Here is a 23,257-nt window from a genome sequence, read left to right as displayed (position 1 = left end):
TGCAAAATAAAGTTGTAGCAGTTTGAGTTTACATCAACAGCTCATTGGAGACAGAACAGAATATTATTCAGATTTTAAACAGTAAGCAAATAGATCTGTCAACTGTTTGAGCAGTATCATACCTTGAGATAACAAAGTACTGAGCTAAAGTAACATGATACAAAAAAAAAAGTTATCTAATATTTGTTCTGGTGCAGTTTATAACATAATAGTATTTTCTTACTCTTGTAGCTCAGAACTCAACCAGATGGAAGATACAGGATTAAAGATTTCCTTCAAGAAATCCAGTTGCTTATTGTAGTCATGGAATTCATTGCTGTAACACAGAAGAAAAGGGTGTTTAAATTGTAAGCAATTTAACTAAAACAGAGATAATGCATCTATGACAGACACAGAGAACAAGGAGCTAATGAACTTCTCTAAACACAGAGATGACAAAGAGATAATATGCATGTATTCAAAGATGTAAATGATGCACAAAAAATAATTCATCTAAAGAAAGTGATAGTGAATAAACTAAAAAAAAATTGGTTGGTTGGTTTGGTGTTTTATGGCACAAAACAACTAGGCTATTTGCACCAAATATCTGGAAAAAAATCTTAAAATAAAAGGTAAAATTATTAAAATTCATAAAAGGAAATTAAGATAAAACAAAGATTAATTTTTCAATTAAAAACATAAATAGCATTAAATCCAATTTTTACACTTAGTCTACAGCAGTAAGAGAAACTACAGCAGTACAAGTTGTAAAGGACTTTCTGTAGCATAACTGTAGTTATCATAACTCACCAGGATGAAAAACAGGTGAGTTCAAAAATCAGCATTTGTCACCTGGAGTTGGCCTTTCCAGTCCTGGCTCCATGTTATTTGACATTATGGCCATTTTCAGAAAGTAAAGTAATACAAGTTTTAAGATACCAGTTGCAAAATTTCAATTATTATAACTCACCAGGATGACTAAAGGGTAAGTTCAAACAGCAGCGTTAGTCAGCTAAAGTTGGCCATTCCATCCTGGTTTCAAGTTATTTAACGTTACGACTATTTTCTAATTTCAAATCAAACTACATATATTTTGATTCTTAAAAGAGAATCACATTAAGAAAGGTCTAATATATAAATTAAAAAAAACTTAAATAGCATTAAAAAGATTAATGACCTTTAAAAAACTAAAAACATTTCTAATGTGGACAGTGTCACCATCGCGAATAGCATTGTCTAATGTTATGGATAAACATTCGGACAAAACATGTTTAAAATGATACCATTGTTAAGGACTGTAATCACAACAAGACAGTAAAATGTGGCTTATATTGACCAGAGTGTTACACAGACAACATACTGGTGCATCAGTCCCAGATAAAAAAAGCGATGAGTTAATAAACTGTGACCAATGCATAGTCTACTTAGAACAACTTCCTCTTTCCCATCCTTAACTAAGCAAGATGGCTTAAGTCCAACAGAGGGTTTAATTTAGAAAAGCTTGTTTTCATGTTGCTTACTCCTAGTTGACTGCCAACTGGCACAGAGCTAAGCCTTAAATACAAGACCATAGTCAATGTATGGAACAGACACAGCAGTGATAGTGCCAGAGCAGACAGATTTAGCTGCAGTGTTGGCAAGCTTGTTCCCGTGAATATCAACATGGCCTGGTATTCAGTAAAACTGGATAGAAGTAGATGTTAAAAAGAAATGCTCCAGTCGGTTTTGAATATCAGCAAGAACAGGGTGTGAACTAATGTGAAACGATTCCACAGCCAGTAGAGAACTAAGCAAGTCAGTATAAATAATGTAATTTAAGGAGTGTTTAGCTTCTATGTGATCTAGGGCAATAGAAATGGCATACAGTTCAGCAGTAAACATAGAAACTTTAGGGGAGATTCTGCATGAAACCACCGATCCACAACAAACCATGGTAGAGTCCACACAGTTACCTGATTTCGAACCATCTGTGTGTGTGTGTGTGTGTGTATATATATATATATATATATATATATATATATAGGAATGGAAGGATTGTTTGAAAGATGTTCAGCAAATAACAAACAGTATTTCCAATTGGTAGTGTCTACTTTTCTCAGATGACTGAAAGACAGGTCACATTTGGGGACTGTAAGAAGCCATGGTGAGATGGACTGACCAGTGGATACAGCAATGTTATCCAAGGTCAGACCCAATTCATCCCACTAAGCTTGCATACAAAGATCAAAAGGAGCAACGGCAGATCATCTGTTCTGAAAAAGCATGGCCCACCAAGGAAGGAAAACACAATGAAAGGTGAGTTGCTTTGGTAAGGAACAAAGTTTCAAACCATTCAGTAAAGACAGCTGCAAATGGCAGAGGTGCAAAGGAGGTTCAAGAGACTCTGTGTATAAGCTCTGAACTGGGGAAGTGTGGAAAGCCCCAGTGCAGAGCCAAAGTCCCTGATGATGGACAGGGTCCAGCATCTTTAAGACCAAGGTTATGGTAGAGCCACAGACCAGTGATCCATAGTATAGTTTCAATCGAATAAGAACATCAACCTGCTCTCCAAGTGGTGGAAGAGAGGCAGACAGAGTAAGTAACACTTATAATAGATTGGAAAAAACATCACAGGGACATTTATAATAGATCGGAGTAAACATCACAGGGACATTTATAGTAGATCGGAGTAAACATCACATATTTAGAACAGATTCGAATAAACAGCTGAGAGACATTTACACACAAGAGAATGTCATTTCAAGGAGGCAAATTCTACACAAAATCGCTAAATACACAGCTGGTATATACAATCATTTACCAGTATAAGTGTACAAATCAAATGTACAAGACAGAGGATGTCTTGTACATTTGATCCATAGCTGCTTGATGTGTGGTATAAAGTTTAGCTTACGTTTAAATATAAGCCCAAGAACTTTGTCTCAAGGACTACAACTAGCACAACTTCACAGATATGGAGTTCAGGATTAGGATGAATACCCGTTTGCCAGCAAAGTGCATGCAAATGGTTTTAGAGAGAGAAGTCAAAACTGTTTACTGTGGTTCACTTCAGTAAACAACTGAGGGCAGTCTGTAGCTACTGCTCAATATACTTCATATTTCAGGCCTGACATGAGAAGTGAAAGTCGTCAACATTGAGCCTGTTTCCAACAGTAAGAGAGAGGTGCTCAGTGATGGCATTAATATTTTCCCTGAAAAGTGTGACAGTCAAAACACAGCCCTAAGGGACTCCAAGTTCCTATACAAAAGAATGGAAAAGTGTTCAACCTACACAAACTTGAAATCACCTGTTTATTAAAAAAATGAGCAAATGGCCACATAACTCATACAAATGGAGGTCTTGCAAAATGCCATACTTCCATGTTGTATCATAAGCTTTCTCAATGTCAAAGAATATTGATACAGGATGTTGTCCTTTGAGAAAGGATTCTCTGATTGACATTTCAAGTTTAATCAGGTTGTCCATGGTGGAGCGCTGTTGTTGGAAACCACATTGGATGGGCAAGAGAAGACTGTTTGATTTGAGGAATCAAACAGGGAAGCATTAACCATCCTCTCTAAGGTTTTGCAGAGAAAGCTTGTCAAAGCAACTGAATGGTAGTTTGAAGGAATCTTGGGATCCTTCCTAGGCTTAGAGAAAGGTAGGAACACAGCCTGGTGCCAGGCATAAGTAAAAACATTCTCCTGCCAAATTCAGTTAAAAACAATCAGAAAAATAGCAAGAGAAGCAGGAGATAGATAGTGCAGCATCTTGTACTGTACATCATCAGGTCTAAACTATGTGTTACCAAACCGATTAAGCGCCAGTTTTGGATTCCATCTGTGTTAAGGGATGATTATAGTCATAGAGACAATCGACCCAAAAAGAAAGAGGTGATCACTCTGCCTGAGTCTTGATGGCTAAAAAGGTGGAGGATGAAGTAGAAGTGTTAGATACCCAGCAAAAGCTTTCATCTAGAGTATCGATGATGCTTCAGGTATCAGCTACTTCCTGGAAATCAGAGTAAGATCAAGAGAGGGCAGAATTATATTGCCCACTAACCTTTTAAACCTTATCCCATATGACTTTGGAACTGTTGGTAGAAGAAATGATGGTTGTGAACTTAATCCTTCTGGCTTTGACATCTTACCCACTGAGCATGTACATGGGCCTGCTGGAAAGTGATGCAGTGCAAGAGTGTGGGATACCTATGAAAAGTATCCCAAGCCCATTTTTAAGCCTTCCATGCCATGTGGCAGGCAGAATTCCACCACAGATGAGGATATCGCAGAAAACACGTTAAAGTGTTTGGACTACATTAAGCAGCTGCTTATATAATACAATCAGTTATTGCTGCTACACAGTTGTCTATTGATGGCTTACAGATGATGGCAGGATCAAGTTCAACAAGAGCAGAGAAAGAGGGCCAGTTTGCTTGATCCAGCTTCCACCTCGACTTGTGGGTCGGGTGACATCGACCATGCTCAGCCTCTCTCAAAACAATCACTGCCTCGTGAATTATTGTCAACCCTCCATGAAAAGTGTAAGAATAGTAAAGAGGAGCAAATTGAGAGATCAACAACAGTAAAGGACTGAGTAGGTGCATGAAAATAAGTAAAAGAACCAGTATTGAAAAGACAAAGATTGTGATCAGAGAGCATACACTTTACAGAGCAACCCCTCCCATCAATATTAGCAATTCCACAGTGGGAATGACGTCCACTAAAGCCCTGCAGAATTAAAAAGGGAAACGGCAACTGTTCAATGAGAGATCAAGGTCTAATTAATCATGAGTCTCTCCAGGCAACAGGTAGAGAGAACAAACAGTGATAGTACTAACCAAGGAAACAAGGATGGCCATGGCCTCCAAGGGTGTGTTAAGTGGCAAAGACAGGGTGGGCACATGCTGATCAACCAACAGTGCCTCCCCTCTATGCACTCATCCATCACACAGCTTGTCATTTCTGTACAGAAATAACTGCCAAAAGGTGACTGTATCTGCAGGTTTCAGAAATGTTTCCAGTAAGGAAAGACATACAGGAAGGTAGAAAGCAACCTGTGCTTTGATGTCATCGAGATTAGAACATAAACCTTCAAAGTTCCATTGCATGAAGGTGGCCATTTTTATTTATGTGTAGGCAAACTAGGTGGAAAGTCCTTCTGTTTATGACCACGTCTTTTCTCAAAGGAGGTCTTTCGACCTCCATGGATCCTGCCCTGGGTCGATTGGGCAGGTTTTTGTTGTAGGAAGAAGATTCCAGAGACTGAAAACATGGGTGAATGATCATTTTGTATCTTAGAGTTGGAGAAAAGATGTAACTGGGGAAATCCCCATATCTGGAACCAAAGCTGGAATGTGTGTTAGAGACAGAGATGGTCGTTGATGTTTATTCAACCTTTCTAACCATGAAGGTAAAAAAACTTTACATTTGGTTTGAGAATGATTCTTCTGGAGGCACAGACACTGTAGTTGTGGAATAAAGTGCAGTGGACAGCAATGTTTGAGCCTCAGGGTAAGTAATGTTTGGAATTGTTTCAAATGCTGCATCTTTATTTTTTTCCAATCATTAAGGGCAAGAACAAAAATAGGATGAGTGAGAGCCATTGCAATTGATGCAATGAAGGTCCATTTCACACTCGAAGGCATCGTTGTCCTTGCCACTGCAACAAGCACACAAAGAAATCATGACATGTCTTTGAGTGACTGAACTGCTGACACTGGAAACATCTGAGAGGGTTTGGAATGTATGGCCATACCTTGCAATTAAGATAACCTGCCTTGATGGTGGCAGTTGGATGTGGTAATATAAATGTTAGAATGGTTGTCTGGCATCATAATTCTATCTTTGCAAGTGGAATTACATCTTACTGCAGAAACTCCTTGGGTGGAGAAACCAGTGAGAATCTCTGGCTCAGGGATGTTCTACAAATCCCTCTCAACAATAACTTCTCATGATGAATTCAAAGTAGCATGAGGTGTAAACTCAGTAGGTATATCCCCAATTGCCTTTGAATGCAAGAGGAGATCACTGTGTTGAGATGTGTATGTTTCCACCAATATGTCACCAGAGCAAAGCTTCTTTTCTGACTTTGGAGAGCCAGCAAGTCCCTCTTGTCACTTCTGAATCAAAAAGGGAGACATCTGCCCTAAAGGTTTGTCTAAAAGAGAATATAGTATAAGAAAATGAAGTACAGGTGTTAAAGATGTTGAAGATTGCTGCTCAGAATCTTCAAGACATAGTAGTTTACCTATGGACTGTTTTTTCACTATTTTATTTAATTTTATTTGGAGAATCCATAAAAAGAAAAGAATATTTTAGTGCCCACTGACCCCCCCACCATGAAGCCCTATGAGGGGATGCACTACAATGCCAAACAAGGACACTGCAGCTATGCCAGGGTTTCGATAGCACTGTACCCAAACACCAGTATCAGATACAATGCCCACAACACCTGTTGAAAACATCCACCACACTGGTACTTGGTTAACCCTAGCCCAAGCGGACCAGCCGATTGACTCTAGAGGGTCACCTCAAGGTTGCCCATTTACAGGAATTCAAGGCCAAAGTGGTGTGTTAGGGTTGAACCCCTCAACCACCTCCTCCCCTTCACAGGTCACCATGCATGGGAAACATGTTGGTGGATGTTTAGATCCCAGAGGAGGTAAACTGAAAGAACAGAACTTTTCCTGGGAAGTCCTCTCACCAGATACAGAAATTCATACTGAGGGCAAAAAAAAAAAGGGATTATGATAAATGAGTATTGTGGATAAATGTAAAATGAGAGGGAGAAATAAATCTTAAGATTATCCAGACAGTGGAAACTTGACAAACAAAACTGAATTAGAACTATACTACATTAAACTTGTAATTAAAATAAAACATGGAAGAGTCATTTATTAGACTATAAAATATGAACTTCAACACTCACCCAGGTATATATTTCATACCTGTTGACTTTGTTTGTCATTAAATTTATAAAATAAATACTTTTTTCTGCAAGAAACACATTTTAAAAGATTTCTTTTTGGTTCATTAGCTTTAGAGGGCTTTGAGGATTATAAAAATTATTTCTTTTGACTACACAACATCTATACTGATAATAGATATTTTAGTGGTTGCCATTTTAGTGAACATTTTTCTTATTACAGATAATTAAATTAATAAAAACCTCCTCTTCAAGAGATTTTCTTGCATTATATATAGTTTCAAATGAAATAAACTCTTTGAACATGACTTAAGAGATCAGTGGCATGTGCTTCAAATACACAACCAAATCAATGCTATGTGTTTAAAGGTAAAAATAGTCAATGACATTTTTAAATGGTCATATGTCCAGATAGTCTCTGGTTATCTGTAGGCCATTTTGGAACATTAGGTGCACACAATACTTACTGATATGATGGTCAGTAAAATTTGACTTTTGCAATTGTAACTCATATTCCAATAATAAAAATTACAGACCAATTAGTACAATCTAGTAATTTCATGAAATATTAAGACGGATATACATAATCAACAAAATATTACAATTAATAGACTAGTTAAAAACAAATTAATCATTTCATGAACTAATGAGTAAATACTTGTAAAAATTAGTTTCCAAAGTTGCAGATTAACTAACTCATAATTTACAGCCCTTTAAAAGACTTCATTCATTTTACTCAAAAAAACAAGCAAGGAAACTACACAGTTGTTGATTGATGTTTTGTGTATCTGAAATTTCCTGTTACACAATTTCACTCCTACCCATCACGTTTAATAAATTTCTAAAAAACAAAAACATAAGTTACTGAAAAAAATTTTGAGAATTATCATCATCTATTCCCTCCAACTTTCATCACATCTTGCCCAATTTAGACTCAACTAAAATTATTTCACACATAAAATAATGCCTGATTAAAGAAAATATGTATAATCTGTGTAATTCTAAAGTGGAAGAGTCGTACATTGTTAAAGATGGTTTAACTATTTCACCCCTAGAGGTTAAAGTGCACGTTTGGAACGTTATTTTCAAAATTTTTATTAAATAACATTTTTACTACTTACATCAATGAGATTGACATCAAAATATAATTTACAATTTAAATTTAAAATTATATATGATTTATTTTTTTATATAAAAATGAATTGTAAAGAAAAACATGTTAAGTACAGGTTTTTGTGTATCACAATAAGATGTCCAGTTGTCTTAATGCTCATTTTATATTTCATTATGCCCACCACAAAATACAATTTGGGATGCTGTTTACAAATCTTCTTAGTTATACCACAGCCAAATGAGAGAAGACTAGAGGTCAGTTTTATATTTTTAGATATGTAACAGGAGTACATATGCACAGCATCAATGCAAGTTATGTAATGTTAGTTAGGCATGACTGGAAGGTAAATAAAAAATAATTATATATGTTCATATATAGTGTTGTGCTAATTAAGCTACTTAGACTAATCATTTGTATTTTTTGTTATAATATGTATTCATTTACATAGAAAAAGTGTAATTTATTTACTAATTTTTTATGATGGTTATGAGGTTGGTCAGGTGACAGACCACACATAGTTATTATATGGAAAATAACAAAATATAAAATTTTACTGAAAACAAACATTTGAAATGTATTAATGAAGTCTTAGAGATTACACAAATATCTGAGATTATTGAGACAAAGAATTGTCTTTTAATCATAACATGAAATCGTTTTGCATTCAGGTTAGTTACAAAACAGAATCGGTATTTTCACAAACAAATCTTTAGTAATATTTCCTTTAAAAAATTGTTTTTTTTTCTGTACAAATGTCGTTTTTTTGGGGAGGGAGGTTGCTTTAGGCTGAGAGTTTCAACTGTTAAACATATCCCATACAATTCCTGTGTTTATTTTACTTTCAACACCTAAGGTTAATAAACACACTGTAAATAAAGTTCAAATCATTGACCATCTGAGCCCATCTTTGCACAGCACACCATATTATGTACAACACCCTGGAGAGCAAAAACCCACAAGCAAAACAGAAAAGTGTCATTCATACATGACCTTGTTCCAAGAACACAATATTGGACTTAACAGCTTATGTTTCCTACAACACTTAAAAAAGAAACTCCAAGAGTGATAAAAATTGCCATTAGGATGTGTGAAAACATTTATTATATGGTTTAAAGTTGCAATGGTCCAATAAACGTTGTAGGTTCTTAGCCTCACAGTTCTATTTGCATCACATGTATTTCAGTACTACTGTTCATCTATTTGCTTCTATTTTGCAACATACAGGCATATTTCAATTAATACACATTATACATGTATACAGATTATTACTATTTAGAAATAAATTATTAAACTTACTTTTCTTATAATATAGAAGAATACATCAATAACTAAAGCAAGCAATTATCTCTTCTTTCTACAACATTTGAAGTTGGTTGCTGCTGGACATAGGTTGCTAAGCCTTTTAAAGTTTTGCATGTTGAGGATATCAAACAAAACTTTTAGATTTTAAATATATAGTTGAATAACCAAAAAATTATAAATAACTGTATTGATACCATGGAATTCCACAATAATTTATTAAACTTAGTAACTAAGATTATTTATATTTAAAAAAATATGAAACTAAAAGCAACCTTCATGAAACCTTGGTTCAATAGAATGTGGTAGCCATTTCAAAGATTAAAATGGCTGAGAAAACCACAAAGGAGACATTTTAAGCTGTCAATTAGTTATTTACGTCATATACTCTAGTAAGAGTACATAATGGATCATTTCAAAGAATGGAAAAAACTGAATTGGGCCATCATGTATGATTCAGTGCATAAGCTATATCTCAGCAAAATAAAAAGATATGAGGTACTTATTTTATATTCTAGCTTCATAATGTTAGTAACTTGAGTTCCTAAGTTGTATTAAACTATAGACTTAGTATTTTGACATCACAAACATCTAATCCGAAACAGTGCTGCATTTAACATACCATGTGACTCACTCTATATTTATGTGTTCTTTTAAATTAAGAAATTAACTAATATATAACATTAAACTCTAAATTATAATCTACAATTTGATTCTAAGCTTAATGACATTAATTCATAAAATCATTGTTCAATAAAATTTTGAACGCAAGTCAACAAACATGTTGTGGCCTTTGACCTGTGACCTGTTGCAAAAGGGTTAATATAAAAATGTGAAATTAATGTATCAACACATTTAATTTTTTTCAAGAACATTGAATTTTTATAAGTAATAGTATAAATCATAGTATAAACTCTCATAATTGATAAATAATTTCACATTGACTTTGAATGTGAAACACTTGTGCATTAATCTATCAAAACAAAATAAAATATTTATAATTACAATTGCAAGTTTTATAATGTTTATTACAAAAATCAGTCTTTTTGCAATCACTCTAAAACTTTCCTCCAACTTTAATACTTATTAATACGTAACACACCTGATCAGAACAAGAGCTTCTAACAAAGTACATTTCTCCAGTTGTGAAAGCTGATCAGGATCTTGACAGAGGTTTTTCACTTGATTGTACATTTGCTCAAATGCTGGCTATGGAAAGACAACAGCACATTAATCCACGAAAAACTGAAACATACCTGCTTCTGTATGCAAATTACAATAAAACAGTTCTGAAAAATTTAATAACAAATTTTAGGTTAGTAGTACAGCTCAAATCAAGGTAAATACACATTTTATATGCTAATTTCTACTACAAATAACACATTTTTTCTGTTATAATGTCATACAGTTATTTTTCATTTCATATTGATCACTTTATAAAATAAATAAAACTAACATTTTGTTGCTCAGTACAACTAAGTTAAATACAATTTAGGAAAGTTTGATAAAACAAAGAGGGTTAGTTTTCAAGCATGAACAGTACTCCACAAAAACCTACCAGAAGCAGCTTGGGATGCTGTTTACAAATCTTCACAAGGGAAGAACAGGCATGACGCCTCACATTCTTTACTGCTTTACTTCGCGTGGCTTTAGTTTGTCCAGAAAAATTGAAAACTACAGCAGAAAATATCTGGGAAAATTAAACAATAAAATATTATTAGGGTAATAATTTCTATTTTTTTTTTTTTTTGTATAGAAATTTTTTCTGTTTTTATGTTTTTGATTTATCAATAAATTAAAATATTTTCTTCTGAGTTTGCCAACATGTGCATAATTATCACTGGTAGTAGGTGTGTGAAATAAATTACTGTGCAAGTCTTTAAACATATCGAAAAAATGATCTGAATATGAAAAAGATAAACCTTCAGCCTAAATATTTGATTTTTCCAAGACTTTCAGGACCAAAACATAAATATAATGATTATATTTCATTACTATATTAAACTTTAATATTAAATTCAAGTTAATTTCTTAATTTAAATGTAAATATTAAAAGAACACATTCAAATATATATTTTAGTGAGTTACGTGGTATGCTGAATGTTTAAACATGGTATGTTTAAAATTATGTTGTTGTGATGTAAAAATACTAAGTACACTTTTGTACAAATTAAGAACTCATTTTACTGATATTAACAAGCTGGAATATGAAATAAAAATCCTGTATATTTTTATTTTGCTGAGATACGGTGAATCAAACATAGTGGCTCTGTTCACATCTCCCCATTTTTGAAAATGTTCCCTTATATACATTTACTTCAATATATGATGTAAATAACCCCTCAAAAGATTAGAATGTCTCATAGTGGTTTTCTCAGCCATTTTAATCTGTTAAAAGGTCTATCATATTCTTTCAAATCAAGATTTCAAGGAATTAGGTTGTCTTTAGTCTGTCTGAAGTTTTATATTTGATTTAGACCTAAATACAACTTTGTTAATAAACTTGATAAATTATAGTGGAATTTTATGGTATCCGTAAAGTTATTTATGATTTTTTTGCTTATTCAGCTGTGTATGTATATAAACAAAACAAAATTGTCTGATATCCTCCACATGCAAAGGATTAAATGAAATAGCTCTATGAAAAATGATTCAAAGAGAGCAATTTATCTCTATAGTTAGTTAATCACTGCTAGCACTGAGTGATTGGCGACATTTGCTAATTTATTAATTGATAAGCCCTTTACAATAGTCTACTTATAAAAGCACAAAAGCCAGCTTCATAACTTTTTAAAACATTGTATTATTTTCATAAAATATATTTTAATTCCCTTTTTTTAATTAATTAATTTCCAAATTACACTTAGTTTTTGAGTTGAAAGTGAAATGGGCAGCAACTGCCTTTTACCAAAACACTTCTAGAAATATAATAGTCACTACACAATCTACTTATATAGCTTAAGTGTTGAAGATGATGTTTCAAAGCCTTCCACATTTCACCTTGAGGTCAGTTTGTGCAAGCTAATGCAGGCTTTGTATGATAACCAAGTAGACTGACATGGACATGCTTTGATTGTTTGTTTCTGGTCCTGGTTAGTGATGTGACCAAGTTTGGATTCAACCAAAAGTAGTAAGAAAATGCTGATTTCTAGATCAGTGTTTAGATTTATAGAAGCTTTTATTGTGTTGATGTAGAATGATTTCTTTGTCTTGTATTCCAAAATTTGTCTGAGTTGATGATTCTAGCTTTATCTGTCTATTTTGAGTCCAGTTGACATTAAATGTTCTGCAATGGCTAAATTCTGTGTTTTCACTTGTCTTTCCATTTCCCCTGTTTGAGTTTTGCTTCCTGAACACGAAATTTTATAGATTACATTTTTGTGGATCTCATTAGTGGGTTTTTATGTATTTTTAACCAGGATTGGTCTTGTTTTGGACAAGAAACAAAACAGCCTAGTTTCTTGACATACTTATCGGTAGAAAGAAAGGAACAATTACAATGACTCTATACAGAAAACCTACATACACAGGGTTGAAAACATCTGTGATGAAACAATCATAAAAAAAAGAATGCAAAAACAGAATAGATAGCAACAGAAAGAAAAGCAGAACACTACTGTTACTATGTGCCTCACCCTTCATTCAAAACTTAAGTGAAAAACTTAAACTCATAGTGAAGTAGTTCAACACAGATGTCTAATGGAAATATTACAAAACAATAAAATCTCTCCTAGTCAAAATAAATAGAAATTACTAAGATGGAACACAAAAAATGTAATATATGAAATTTCATGTTCTTGCAATGAACTGGGAAGATAACTCAAGGCAAAAATAAAGTAACAAACACAAGCCTAATAAAAACATAGAATTCAGCTACTACAGAACATACTGTGAGAGAACTTAACACAAAATAGACTGGGATAAAGCTAGATAAAGTTTGGAAAAAAAGAAAAATTGAGGAGTCTTCTTACATTAGCATAATAAAACCTTTGTTAAACAGAGATATAGGCTTAAAAACCAATTACTTATGGCTACTATCGGTTGAATTCACACAGTCTTTCTACTAATCAGGACCAGAAATAACCAACTGAAGCACATCTGTCTTAACCCATCTCAATACTATCAGGTTGTTCAAAAAATAATGGCCAATTTTTATATTAAAGGTTTAGTCATTTTTATGATTTTGCATACACCATTGACAAACTGAAGCTCTCTTCTGTTCATTATTCTTTTTATTCTTTTCTAAAACTTTATTTCCAATATTTCAGACTCTTACAATTAATGAAGGAAAACAATTAGTGTATTTTTTTACATGAATTCAAATTTGGTCATAATGGCAAACAACTCACAATATCAACCAAGCATGGATTGAAGGAACCATCTCTGAACATACAGTATAGCACTGGTTCCAAAAGTTTCATAATGGAGGTGTCAGTCTTGAAGATAGAGAGGGCAGAGGACATCTTTCTGCTGTTGAAAATGACCAAATGAAAGTATTAGTGGAAAAAAACCCATGCCAAACTGTTCAAGAAATGGCATGAGAATTAAGTGTTGGCATTTCCAAAATTTCAAACCATCTCAGGTAAATCAGTGATGACAAGAAAACTCACTTGTAGAGAAAAATATATATATAAAAATGGCTGGTTTGGGTTGAGAAAAATTTTTATGAAGAGGAGCGAACAACGTTTCAACCTTCTTTGGTCATCATCAGGTTCACAAAGAAAGAAAGAGGTAACTGACCGATAGCTGACCACATGTTTCAAGGCAGTTGTGTAATTGAGTGTAGGAATGTAGAGGGTGTGCTTAGATGTTTGATTATATTTATTAATATAAGTATAAAGGTGTTCCTTTGTGTTGGTTTATTTTGGGCTTGAGTTGTTGTATAAGTAAGGCTTCTTTAATTTTGCATTTGCTTCTTTATTTAGTATTTGGGTGTTTTCTATAGTTATGTTTATTTGATTTGCAGTGTTCGAAAACGTGTGAAGGTGACTTTGTGTTCTTTGAATCTTGGTTTCCATTTTTCTACTTGTTTTTCCTACATAGAAGTCGTGGCAGTTATCACATTGTATTTTATAAATAATGTTGGGGTTGTGTTTGTCAGTGGTTTTCACATGGTATAGACCTTAGTTTTGTGCCTGGTTTTTGAATAAATTTGGTATTAACTGGAACACCTTTATACTTATATTAATAAATATAATCAAACATTTAAGCACACCCTCTACATTCCTACACTCAATTACACAACTGCCTTGAAACATGTGGTCAGCTATCGGTCAGTTACCTCTTTCTTTCTTTGTGAACCTGATGATGACCAAAGAAGGTTGAAACGTTGTTCGCTCCTCTTCATAAAAATTTTCTCAACCCAAACCAGCCGTTTTTACATATATATTCATCTCAAGCAAACTGGAAAAGTGAAAAAGCTTGACAAGTGTGTCCCACGTGAACTCAGTGAAAATCAGAAAAAAATCACCATTTTGAACTCTATGCTGATTTTGCACAAAAAAATCACACATTTCTTGATTGTCACATGCAACAAAATGTGGATCATTTACAAGAACAGAAAGCAATCTGCACAATGGCTCAACCATGATGAGGCTCCAAAACACTTCCCAAAGTCAAAGTTGCACCAACAGAAGATTATGGTCACTGTGTGTTGGTCTGCAGCCAGTATTATCCATTACAACTTGCTCAATCAGGGCCAAAATATCACTGTGGGGATTTACTGTCAAGTATTGGAAGTAATGCATAGAAAGTTGTGTGAAAAAATACCAACATTAGACAATCAAAGAGACCCAATCTTGCTTCACAATAATGCTCGGTCACATGTTGCTCAAACAGTGCTACAAACCTACCACTTTTTAATGCATTTGGACAACGTTTTACAGAAGAAAAGGTTCAACAACAGAGCAGCAGCATAGAATGCCTTTGAAGAAGTTTTTAGTTCTAGGACTTTGAAGTTCTTTTGTCATGACATAAATAATTTTGTTTCTCAGTGGCAAAAGTGTGTAGATTCACTAGGTTCCTATTTTAATTAACAAATTTGGATTTTTTATTTCTTATTAAAATTAAAATTTAAAATCTGCCATTACTTTTTGAACAACCTAATACATAAAACTTGCAGTAATTTGCACAAAACATTTTCCTCTACACTTGAGCTGCATAAATAAATTGTATACTCACCAATATATTTACACAAAGGTTTCTTTAATAAGCAGTTACCACCCATTTCACAGTCAACTGAATATGAGTACTCTGCCTAAATTATCAAACAAAGAATATCCTTGATTTTATATCAGACTGAAAGTTGCCATTTGTGCTTTTCATGAAAAACATTTTTTATTTAAATGTTTTGGTTTTGCCATAACTACTCTAAATGGCAATCTGGGCATTTCTTACTTTATAAATTAATTGCTAATGTTTACTAAATTCCACAACAAAGCCTCCATTGCATTTATTTTTAAAGCATATGATAATTCCAAAATGATCTTCTATGAATCAAACTGATAATCAAGTAATGAAAATATGTTTTAATAATGCCAATAATAAAAATAATGATTTTATTTCAAACTCCACTATTGCAATTAGAAATAATTAAGTATTCACTTATATAATGTATTCTTGTACATTGGTTAAATAGAATAAACATTTAAAAAAATTCAAGTCATGGTAGTCACCTTTGATACTAAACAGAACACTTGTCAAAAAGTTTGAAGACTGCTTGGATAGGTGATGGAGAAAATTAGTATAAATGCACAACATTTGAACATCATCAAGTACAATTTGTTTAAAGCAACACATGTACACTCAGTATCAAACATAGATCATATGACCACAGATTGTTTAACAGTTTAGTAAAGATATCTTGGTAATCTGAAGTGTTAGAGTAGAATAAAGCTATTTTGATAGATTCAGGCAGCTTACATAATTGTGCATTTATTGATGTTTGGTTCTTTATTTGAAATTACATTGTTTTGTATTGACATACTGTTTTTTTTTGGTTTTTTTTGTTACAATGGTGGTAAACATGGGAAGAATTTTCATTATGTGTTATGTATGTTAATCAAAAGACGTCACAAAGGTAAAATGTTGGTTTACTTAAAAATATATTCATTTATATTTATCTGGAGTGTAAAGGTAATTTTTTTGTTAACTGTTATTAAAATGTGTAAATCCCCTCCAGCAGCACTACAAATATTGAAATACAACAAAATATTGTTTGAATCTGGTTTCCAATTTTCTTCCAGTTTCTCCTATGTAGGATTCTGGATAGTTAATGCACATTATTTTATAAATGACATCGGGATTATATGATCCTAAGTAATTATTATTTAGTAATGATTTTTGTTTACGGTCAGGTTTTGGAATGAATTAAGTAAACAAAAATTTTGTTTGATGGCAATTTTTTCTAACTGTTGATTATTTTTGAAATAATTCTAGGGATAAATTATAAACTGCAATGTAATGGAGTTTTATTGTTGTATTTTTATATACAAGTGTCAATATTTCTTTTTAGTAGAGTTTGCAGTTTTTATTCTAGTTGTTGCATGAAAATTTTTTGACAACAGTCTATGGAAAGATTGTTGGTGTGAATGAAGGAATGCTTAATAAATTTGATTTCTTCATTTGTGTAGTCACATGAGCAAAGTCTTGAAGCTGTGTTTATAAGGTGTTCTAGTATATCAAGTATTTGTTTGGATTAATGGAGGGGGGGATTCCAGGGGATACACAGGTCTAACCAAGAGATGTTTTGACAAATTTTAGTTTTTAACTGTGTCAGATCCAATAATGAAAGTGGACTGTTTGGTGAATATAATATTAGAGTGAATAGAATTTGTGTGTTCAAAGAAATTCTGAATGCATTCAGTAGAAATAAAACCAGCAAAACTATTATCAATGTACCTGTACAGGAATGAGAGGATAATGTTGATTGTATGGTTTGTATTTCTATCTGGGTCATAAATATATTGGCAAGAAGATATTAAATAGGATTTCCCTTGCTAAAACCCTCAGTCTGAGGAGTGTTTGTTGTTGTAAGTTCTAAAAGAAAAGAATACTGGGGATATGAATTAAAGGAATTGGGTCATTGTAGTAAAGGCTAAGTGCAATATTACAAATTTTCTTGATGGAAAGTTCAGTAAAATTGACACAACATCAAAGCTTGTCATCAAGGCTTCATGGCTTTGGTGGTTAGATGCAAGGGTCAAGACTATATGTTTCCCAAAGTTATAATTAAACAAGTCACAAGAAGATAACAAAAATCATATGGAGCAGTCCTTTTTGTGTGATGTGGAAATGCAGTAGAGTTGTGGTATGAATGAGTCAGTCTTCCTTAGATAAAAATAAAGTCTGTCAGTTATCAGATTACCTTTCTTTATATGTGATAATTTACTAATAAGAAAGAATGAGACTTGTCACATAATACAAGAATAAGTACGAGTTTAAAAGTTATTATTTTACAGTTTCTATAAATGTTACTTTCAGTACCATTCACTTGTGAATTGTTACAGTATTTATGTGTTTAATTACATATGTTTGAAAGCTACAGAAACTGTCTTCTGTGAGAAGACATCATATACTTAAGAAAAGGTAAATGTGCACAGTTTAAAGATGACTTGAATGTGTAACAAAAAAAGTTTATCACAATGTTAACACAGTAACAAATGCATAATGTTTGGAAATAATCTGCTGATCATCAAGTACTAGTGATTGACCTAAACATATAAATATACAGACTACATCATAAAATAAAGAAATCACATGAGAGAAGACTAAGGCTCAATAGAGGTATCTTATTGGCATTTGGTTCTTTATTTAAAATTATGGTGTATTTGCTTTTTAATAAATATAATATAGTTTTATTCAGTTGTAATGATTGTAACCAAGCATTTTTGGCATTCACTAAATAAAATAAAACCATTATTAAATCAGATAAGTTTACTTCTGATGATAAGGTACTAAAATTTTAGAAAATAAAAAGTTGGGAGGAAGTTTGAATGATGTAATGAAGAAAGCTCTTTATAAATATACAATGGACATGATTATGTCACATTTAAATAAAATTAATTCACACAAACTTATAGAAACAATCAAGAAGTGGATAATGTATTTTCAAAGGGCAATAGTTTTAAGCAAAATCAAAGATTTTATTAGGGATGGACAAAAACAATTTTTTTACAAGAGTGGATTGTTTTCTTTATAAGCAAAACTATTTCTGCATCTGGGCTGAAATAATATAAATTACCTTATATAAATGTTAGAAAATGATAAAATATCAATTATAAAATATTAAGAAGTTAAAATTACTGAAATTTAGTCAGAAATAAAATATTAAATTGGCCCTAACATTTGTTACAAAACATTTTATCAAGTAGTAAAAAAAGAAAAGCAAGAGGAAAAACCTGTCTTTAGAATTCAGGTATCATTAACTGAACAGTAAATCCATACATGAAAACATTTTAATCGAAAGCCACTTGACAATGTAACAAATAATTGTGTATAATGATGTTTAAAAATATCAGAAAGAATAGAAAGTAATATACAATAAGAAGGCCCCTTACAAACATATATAAAAATAAGAAGAAAATAAGGTAATTTTTGACCAGGGAACTATCCACCTTGATGAGCTAAATGAATGTCTTAGTTTTATCTACTTTTACCAAATTCCCAGTTCTAAATTCTCACTTCTTTCAAAATTATAATGCATGACAAATCAATTCTGTATAAAATCTAAAAACAATGTCAAGTGTTTGGAAAAGCCAATGCATGGAAACCTACCATGGTAAAATATAATTGATGCTTACAAATAATCATTTACTAGTTGAGACATTACCTGGATTGCTGTAACTACAGCAGTGTGATTTTAGAAAAAACTAAAAAATCTTATTGTAATTAATTGTCCAATAAAATAAAAACACTAAATCAAATGTTTCTTTTTGATACGCTAATGAAGAGTAAGAATATTTGACTTTTGGTTTTTGGAAAAATGTTGGATGCACATAAATCTGCATCTCTTTATTGAACATTATGTCTGTTTTCTTATAACAAAGCCACATTGGGCTATCTGCTGAGTTCAGAGAGAGCAATCAAACCCATGATTTTAGCATTGTAACCCCATAGATTTACAACTGTACCAGAGATGCCAACTATTTCAAATGACTGAGCGTAATGATTGTAGACAGAGCCCTTTATCATTTGCAGCTACTAGGCCTGATCAATGTCTCTAAGCTGTTTATTATTATATTAATATTATAACTATTATTATTTATTACTGCTATAGATTGCTCATTTAATACTGTGTTTTGTGTATTTAATAAATAAATTTTAAAAAATTCTTTTGAAATTATGTCTTTAGTTCAGAGTAACAAACATACTGGTAAAACAACACTGAACATGCACAAACAGTAAGCAAAAAAAGCCTTTGTGTAAGGACTAATTTATATCATGTTTATGACACTTATTGTAATAGTTTTGCAGCTGTTGCAGCCTTTGCTTTCATGAGAATGCCTCTGGATGGTGGGAAGTTATAACAACATTGTCCATTTGACTGAATACACATCTTGTGTGTTATAATACTGCTCAAAACTGAAGTGCTCAAGTTTGGTCTGAACTTGCTTTTGTTTTTAGTCACTAAACTAAATATCATTTCACTGTCAGCATTAGAATGGAAGATTGTAAGAATTCCAAGCATAACCGTACACAGAATGTCATACTTCTGGTTGCCATTTCCATCCTTAACTGTAGACAGCTGAACCCAAAACTTGTCAACATTCAACTGAAAGACAGTTTCTGAGAAAGTATCAGTTTGATAGTTCAAATATTGCCCTTCCAACTTGTCAATAGTGTCGTGCTCATGTGTATTGACAAGAACAGGATACCTGTCTGTGAAGAAGTGTAGAGAAGAGGAATCTTTGCTGACTTTCAGTTTTGTATCATAAACCTCTGTGTGAATCAGAAGTTCATCATTTGGAGGGAAATGTTTCATCATGTAATTTGTAGCTGCAATATAATATTTCTTGACACTGGTGTAAAAGTTGATCAGGTCCAAGTCCTTTTCATATTTAACAATGTATTCCTTGGCAGCATTTCCAATAGAAACTGCCTAATCAGATTTGTGTAAGGATCATTGTTGTAGTCAAGTTCAGCAATGCTGCCTTAAAGATATTCTTGCTTAATGTATCTGACAAGTATATTCTTAACTTGTGTAATGAGAGTTCTATGCATAATGTGTATGCAAGGTTCTTCTATTTGCAATATCAAATTGGCTTGCTCAAATAGAGGAATTGCAGACTGAAGAAAAAGAAAAAATAACAAGTTCATTTTGTTATCCAAGAGAACTGTTAACTTATCTAACTTGCTCTGTGCATAACTTTTCTTGGTTACTTCCTTGTTAGCTTTCGTTTCCTTCTCTTTTTTCATTGATTGTCTCTTCTTTAGTTCAAGGTCAGACTGCCTAAACATATATTGAATTATATCAAATGTTTCTTTGTCTGCTTTTGGAGACTGTTGTCTTGTGTCCCTGTGTGGCTGAGAAGATGTCTTGACTGTGTCCCTGTGTGGCTGAGAGGATATCCTGATTGTTAAAGTCTTGCTGCCTGACTGAGCTGCATATTTAGATCCTTTTGAATCCAGTTTTTCCTTTTCACAGTGAAAATACTTCTTCAATGGCTTCCACATGTCCAATATTCTGTTGAGGCACACCCCAAGTGATAGCCATCTTGTGTTAACAAGTTGTAGAATTTTTCTTGTTTCTTGTCATACAATCCTTGAAACTCTTTGAAATGTTGTTTTCTGCTAGCACTTTTGTCCAGAAAGTAGTAGATATCTATCAATATATCAGAAACTGGGCAGGGCAGTTCTCTAGAAGCTTGCTGAGCAGCAATATTCATGAGGTGACAGGCACAGCCCATGAAGTAAATGCTAGGCTGTCGTCTTGAGATGTGTCCCATCACACCTTTACCTATACCAGACATAACTGAGGCATTGTCTGAAGAAAAACTAAGACAGCTTTCCCATGGAATTTTCTTCTTTGTCAGTTTGTGGTCCAAAAGCTTGAAAATATTCTCTTCCGTTGAAGCTTCTTTCCATTCCACCATTGTCAAAAGAGAACAAACAATTTTTCCAAGCAAAGGGTCAAAATATCGTACAACCACTGGATACAGATTTAAGTCATCCATGTATGTGGATCCATCTGTGGCTAAACTGTAAACATTGTTAATAAGTGTGCTAGAAATCATTTCGTCATCTTCACAATCCAACATTTGTACAATGGCTGTCGTTTTGGTTCTAGCACAGCCATATTTTTTTTGCTATATCAAAGTCTGGGAACAATTTTCTGAATAGATGTCCTGCATGATCGGCTACAGCTAGGGGTAAATTATGAGCAATGCCGGATTGTGTGAACATCACTTCTGCATTTATGGTTTCATATTCTGAACTCTTATTCATAAATGTCATTATCTGCATCGTTTTTGTTTTCGCCTCAGCCTTTTGTTGGTGAGATGCCAATTTTGTATGTCTGGTCTGGAACAATCGTTTATCCTGCCATGCGCCACAGAAAAATTGATGTGACAAACTGTACAAAATGTATGAGTGTCAATGACTTTTGATGCAACGACCGAATATTTTGCACTATACTCCTACCTAAATTTTTGATTCACAGTTTTAGTCCTTTTAGATTTGCCAGACACAAGACAATCTGGTGAACGAGGCCTCTTTTTTCCATCTTGTAAATGATCGCATTGGTGTTTCTATGCCGCTTAGAAAACGAGAAATACCCATTTATGTGAGCACTGATTGGCTAACAAGCACTGATGACATAACTATGGATTCCCCCTCATACCCAGTATGGAGAAGCACCGTACTCAAACTATTGGTAGACGTTGGAGATATAAATATTTTTTATTATTTCAAGCACAAACATGATTATCACAAGTAGCCATTTGGACTATGTCTTTTATTTATTATCAAAATTTATTTGTATCTCACTATAAATTTTCTTTTCACCCCTTTCAAGCCCTGGGGGTACAGTTTATCACTTTATTGTATAGGCCTATATAATATGTAATAATTTGGGAGTTGCAACAAGTCATAATATTTGTCTGTATGAGCGTATAATCATAATGCATACACCAAATTCATAATGATTATGCTCAAATCGTAATGATTGGCATCTCTGCTGTACTAGGAGACGACTTATTGAACATTAAATAATACAATTAACTTCTGAAAAATATTGGCAAAGTAGGTAAGGCCCCTCCAAACTGCACTAGCTTATACAACATGAAAAATTATTAATTCTTGAAATTAGTTCAAAATTACATAGTCTTGTGCTTAACAACTAACAAACATAATTGTAATATTTTGATTAATTGGAATAGTAAGATTAATTGAAAATAGTGAATAATAAGAAACCTTAATTTCAAGTAATCAATTACTTTTGTGACAAATGATTAAATTGTAGCTTCAGTTAATTAAATGTTGTAATAATGAAAAACAATGATTTCAATTAGCTGAATATTTTCATTTTATTAATCAACTAGTTTACAAGATAAACTGATATAACTGTTTATTGCAAATTATCAAATATAATGATTAATTTGCTCTAACTAGTCATCACATACAGGTTATTTTACTATTAGTACATATATGGAACCATCTCTGTTGTTCAATGTGCAACAAATAAAGTTCCATAGGATGAAAAACACAGACTTCATACCTTATGTAATTCCAGGAGTAAATCATCCTTTTTTTCCAACAATTTTAATCTCAAAACTCTTAACCTACTTCAAATTAGAAGAAATGTTTGGGAAAAAATGGGAAGAAACTAATTGTTCAACAACAAACATAGAAAATAACTGTTAAAAATGCAACAAGAAAAAGCAAATTCTACATACCTATCAAACTACTATCAAACTTTTACATATTAAATCAGGAGTACATTGTATATGTAAAAAAGAAAA

The 23,257-nt window shown here is 32.8% G+C and overlaps 1 protein-coding gene across 1 annotated transcript in view; it reads right to left on the bottom strand.

Moving 5' to 3' along the window:
- Positions 1-23,257, bottom strand: part of Ranbp21 (exportin-5-like protein Ranbp21) — a 130,092-nt gene that overhangs the window by 51,181 nt on the left and 55,654 nt on the right. Inside the window, exons 19-21 of the mRNA XM_076468574.1 lie at positions 10,858-10,989; positions 10,402-10,508; positions 224-316 (exon numbers count right to left, since the gene is read on the bottom strand). Of these exons, the coding sequence (XP_076324689.1) occupies positions 224-316; positions 10,402-10,508; positions 10,858-10,989 (332 nt within the window). The remainder of the gene's footprint in view (positions 1-223; positions 317-10,401; positions 10,509-10,857; positions 10,990-23,257) is intronic.

The sequence above is a fragment of the Tachypleus tridentatus genome, chromosome 1, assembly GCF_004210375.1.
Source record: "Tachypleus tridentatus isolate NWPU-2018 chromosome 1, ASM421037v1, whole genome shotgun sequence".
Taxonomy (NCBI): domain Eukaryota; kingdom Metazoa; phylum Arthropoda; class Merostomata; order Xiphosura; family Limulidae; genus Tachypleus; species Tachypleus tridentatus.
This window is presented reverse-complemented; position numbering and strand designations above follow the sequence as displayed.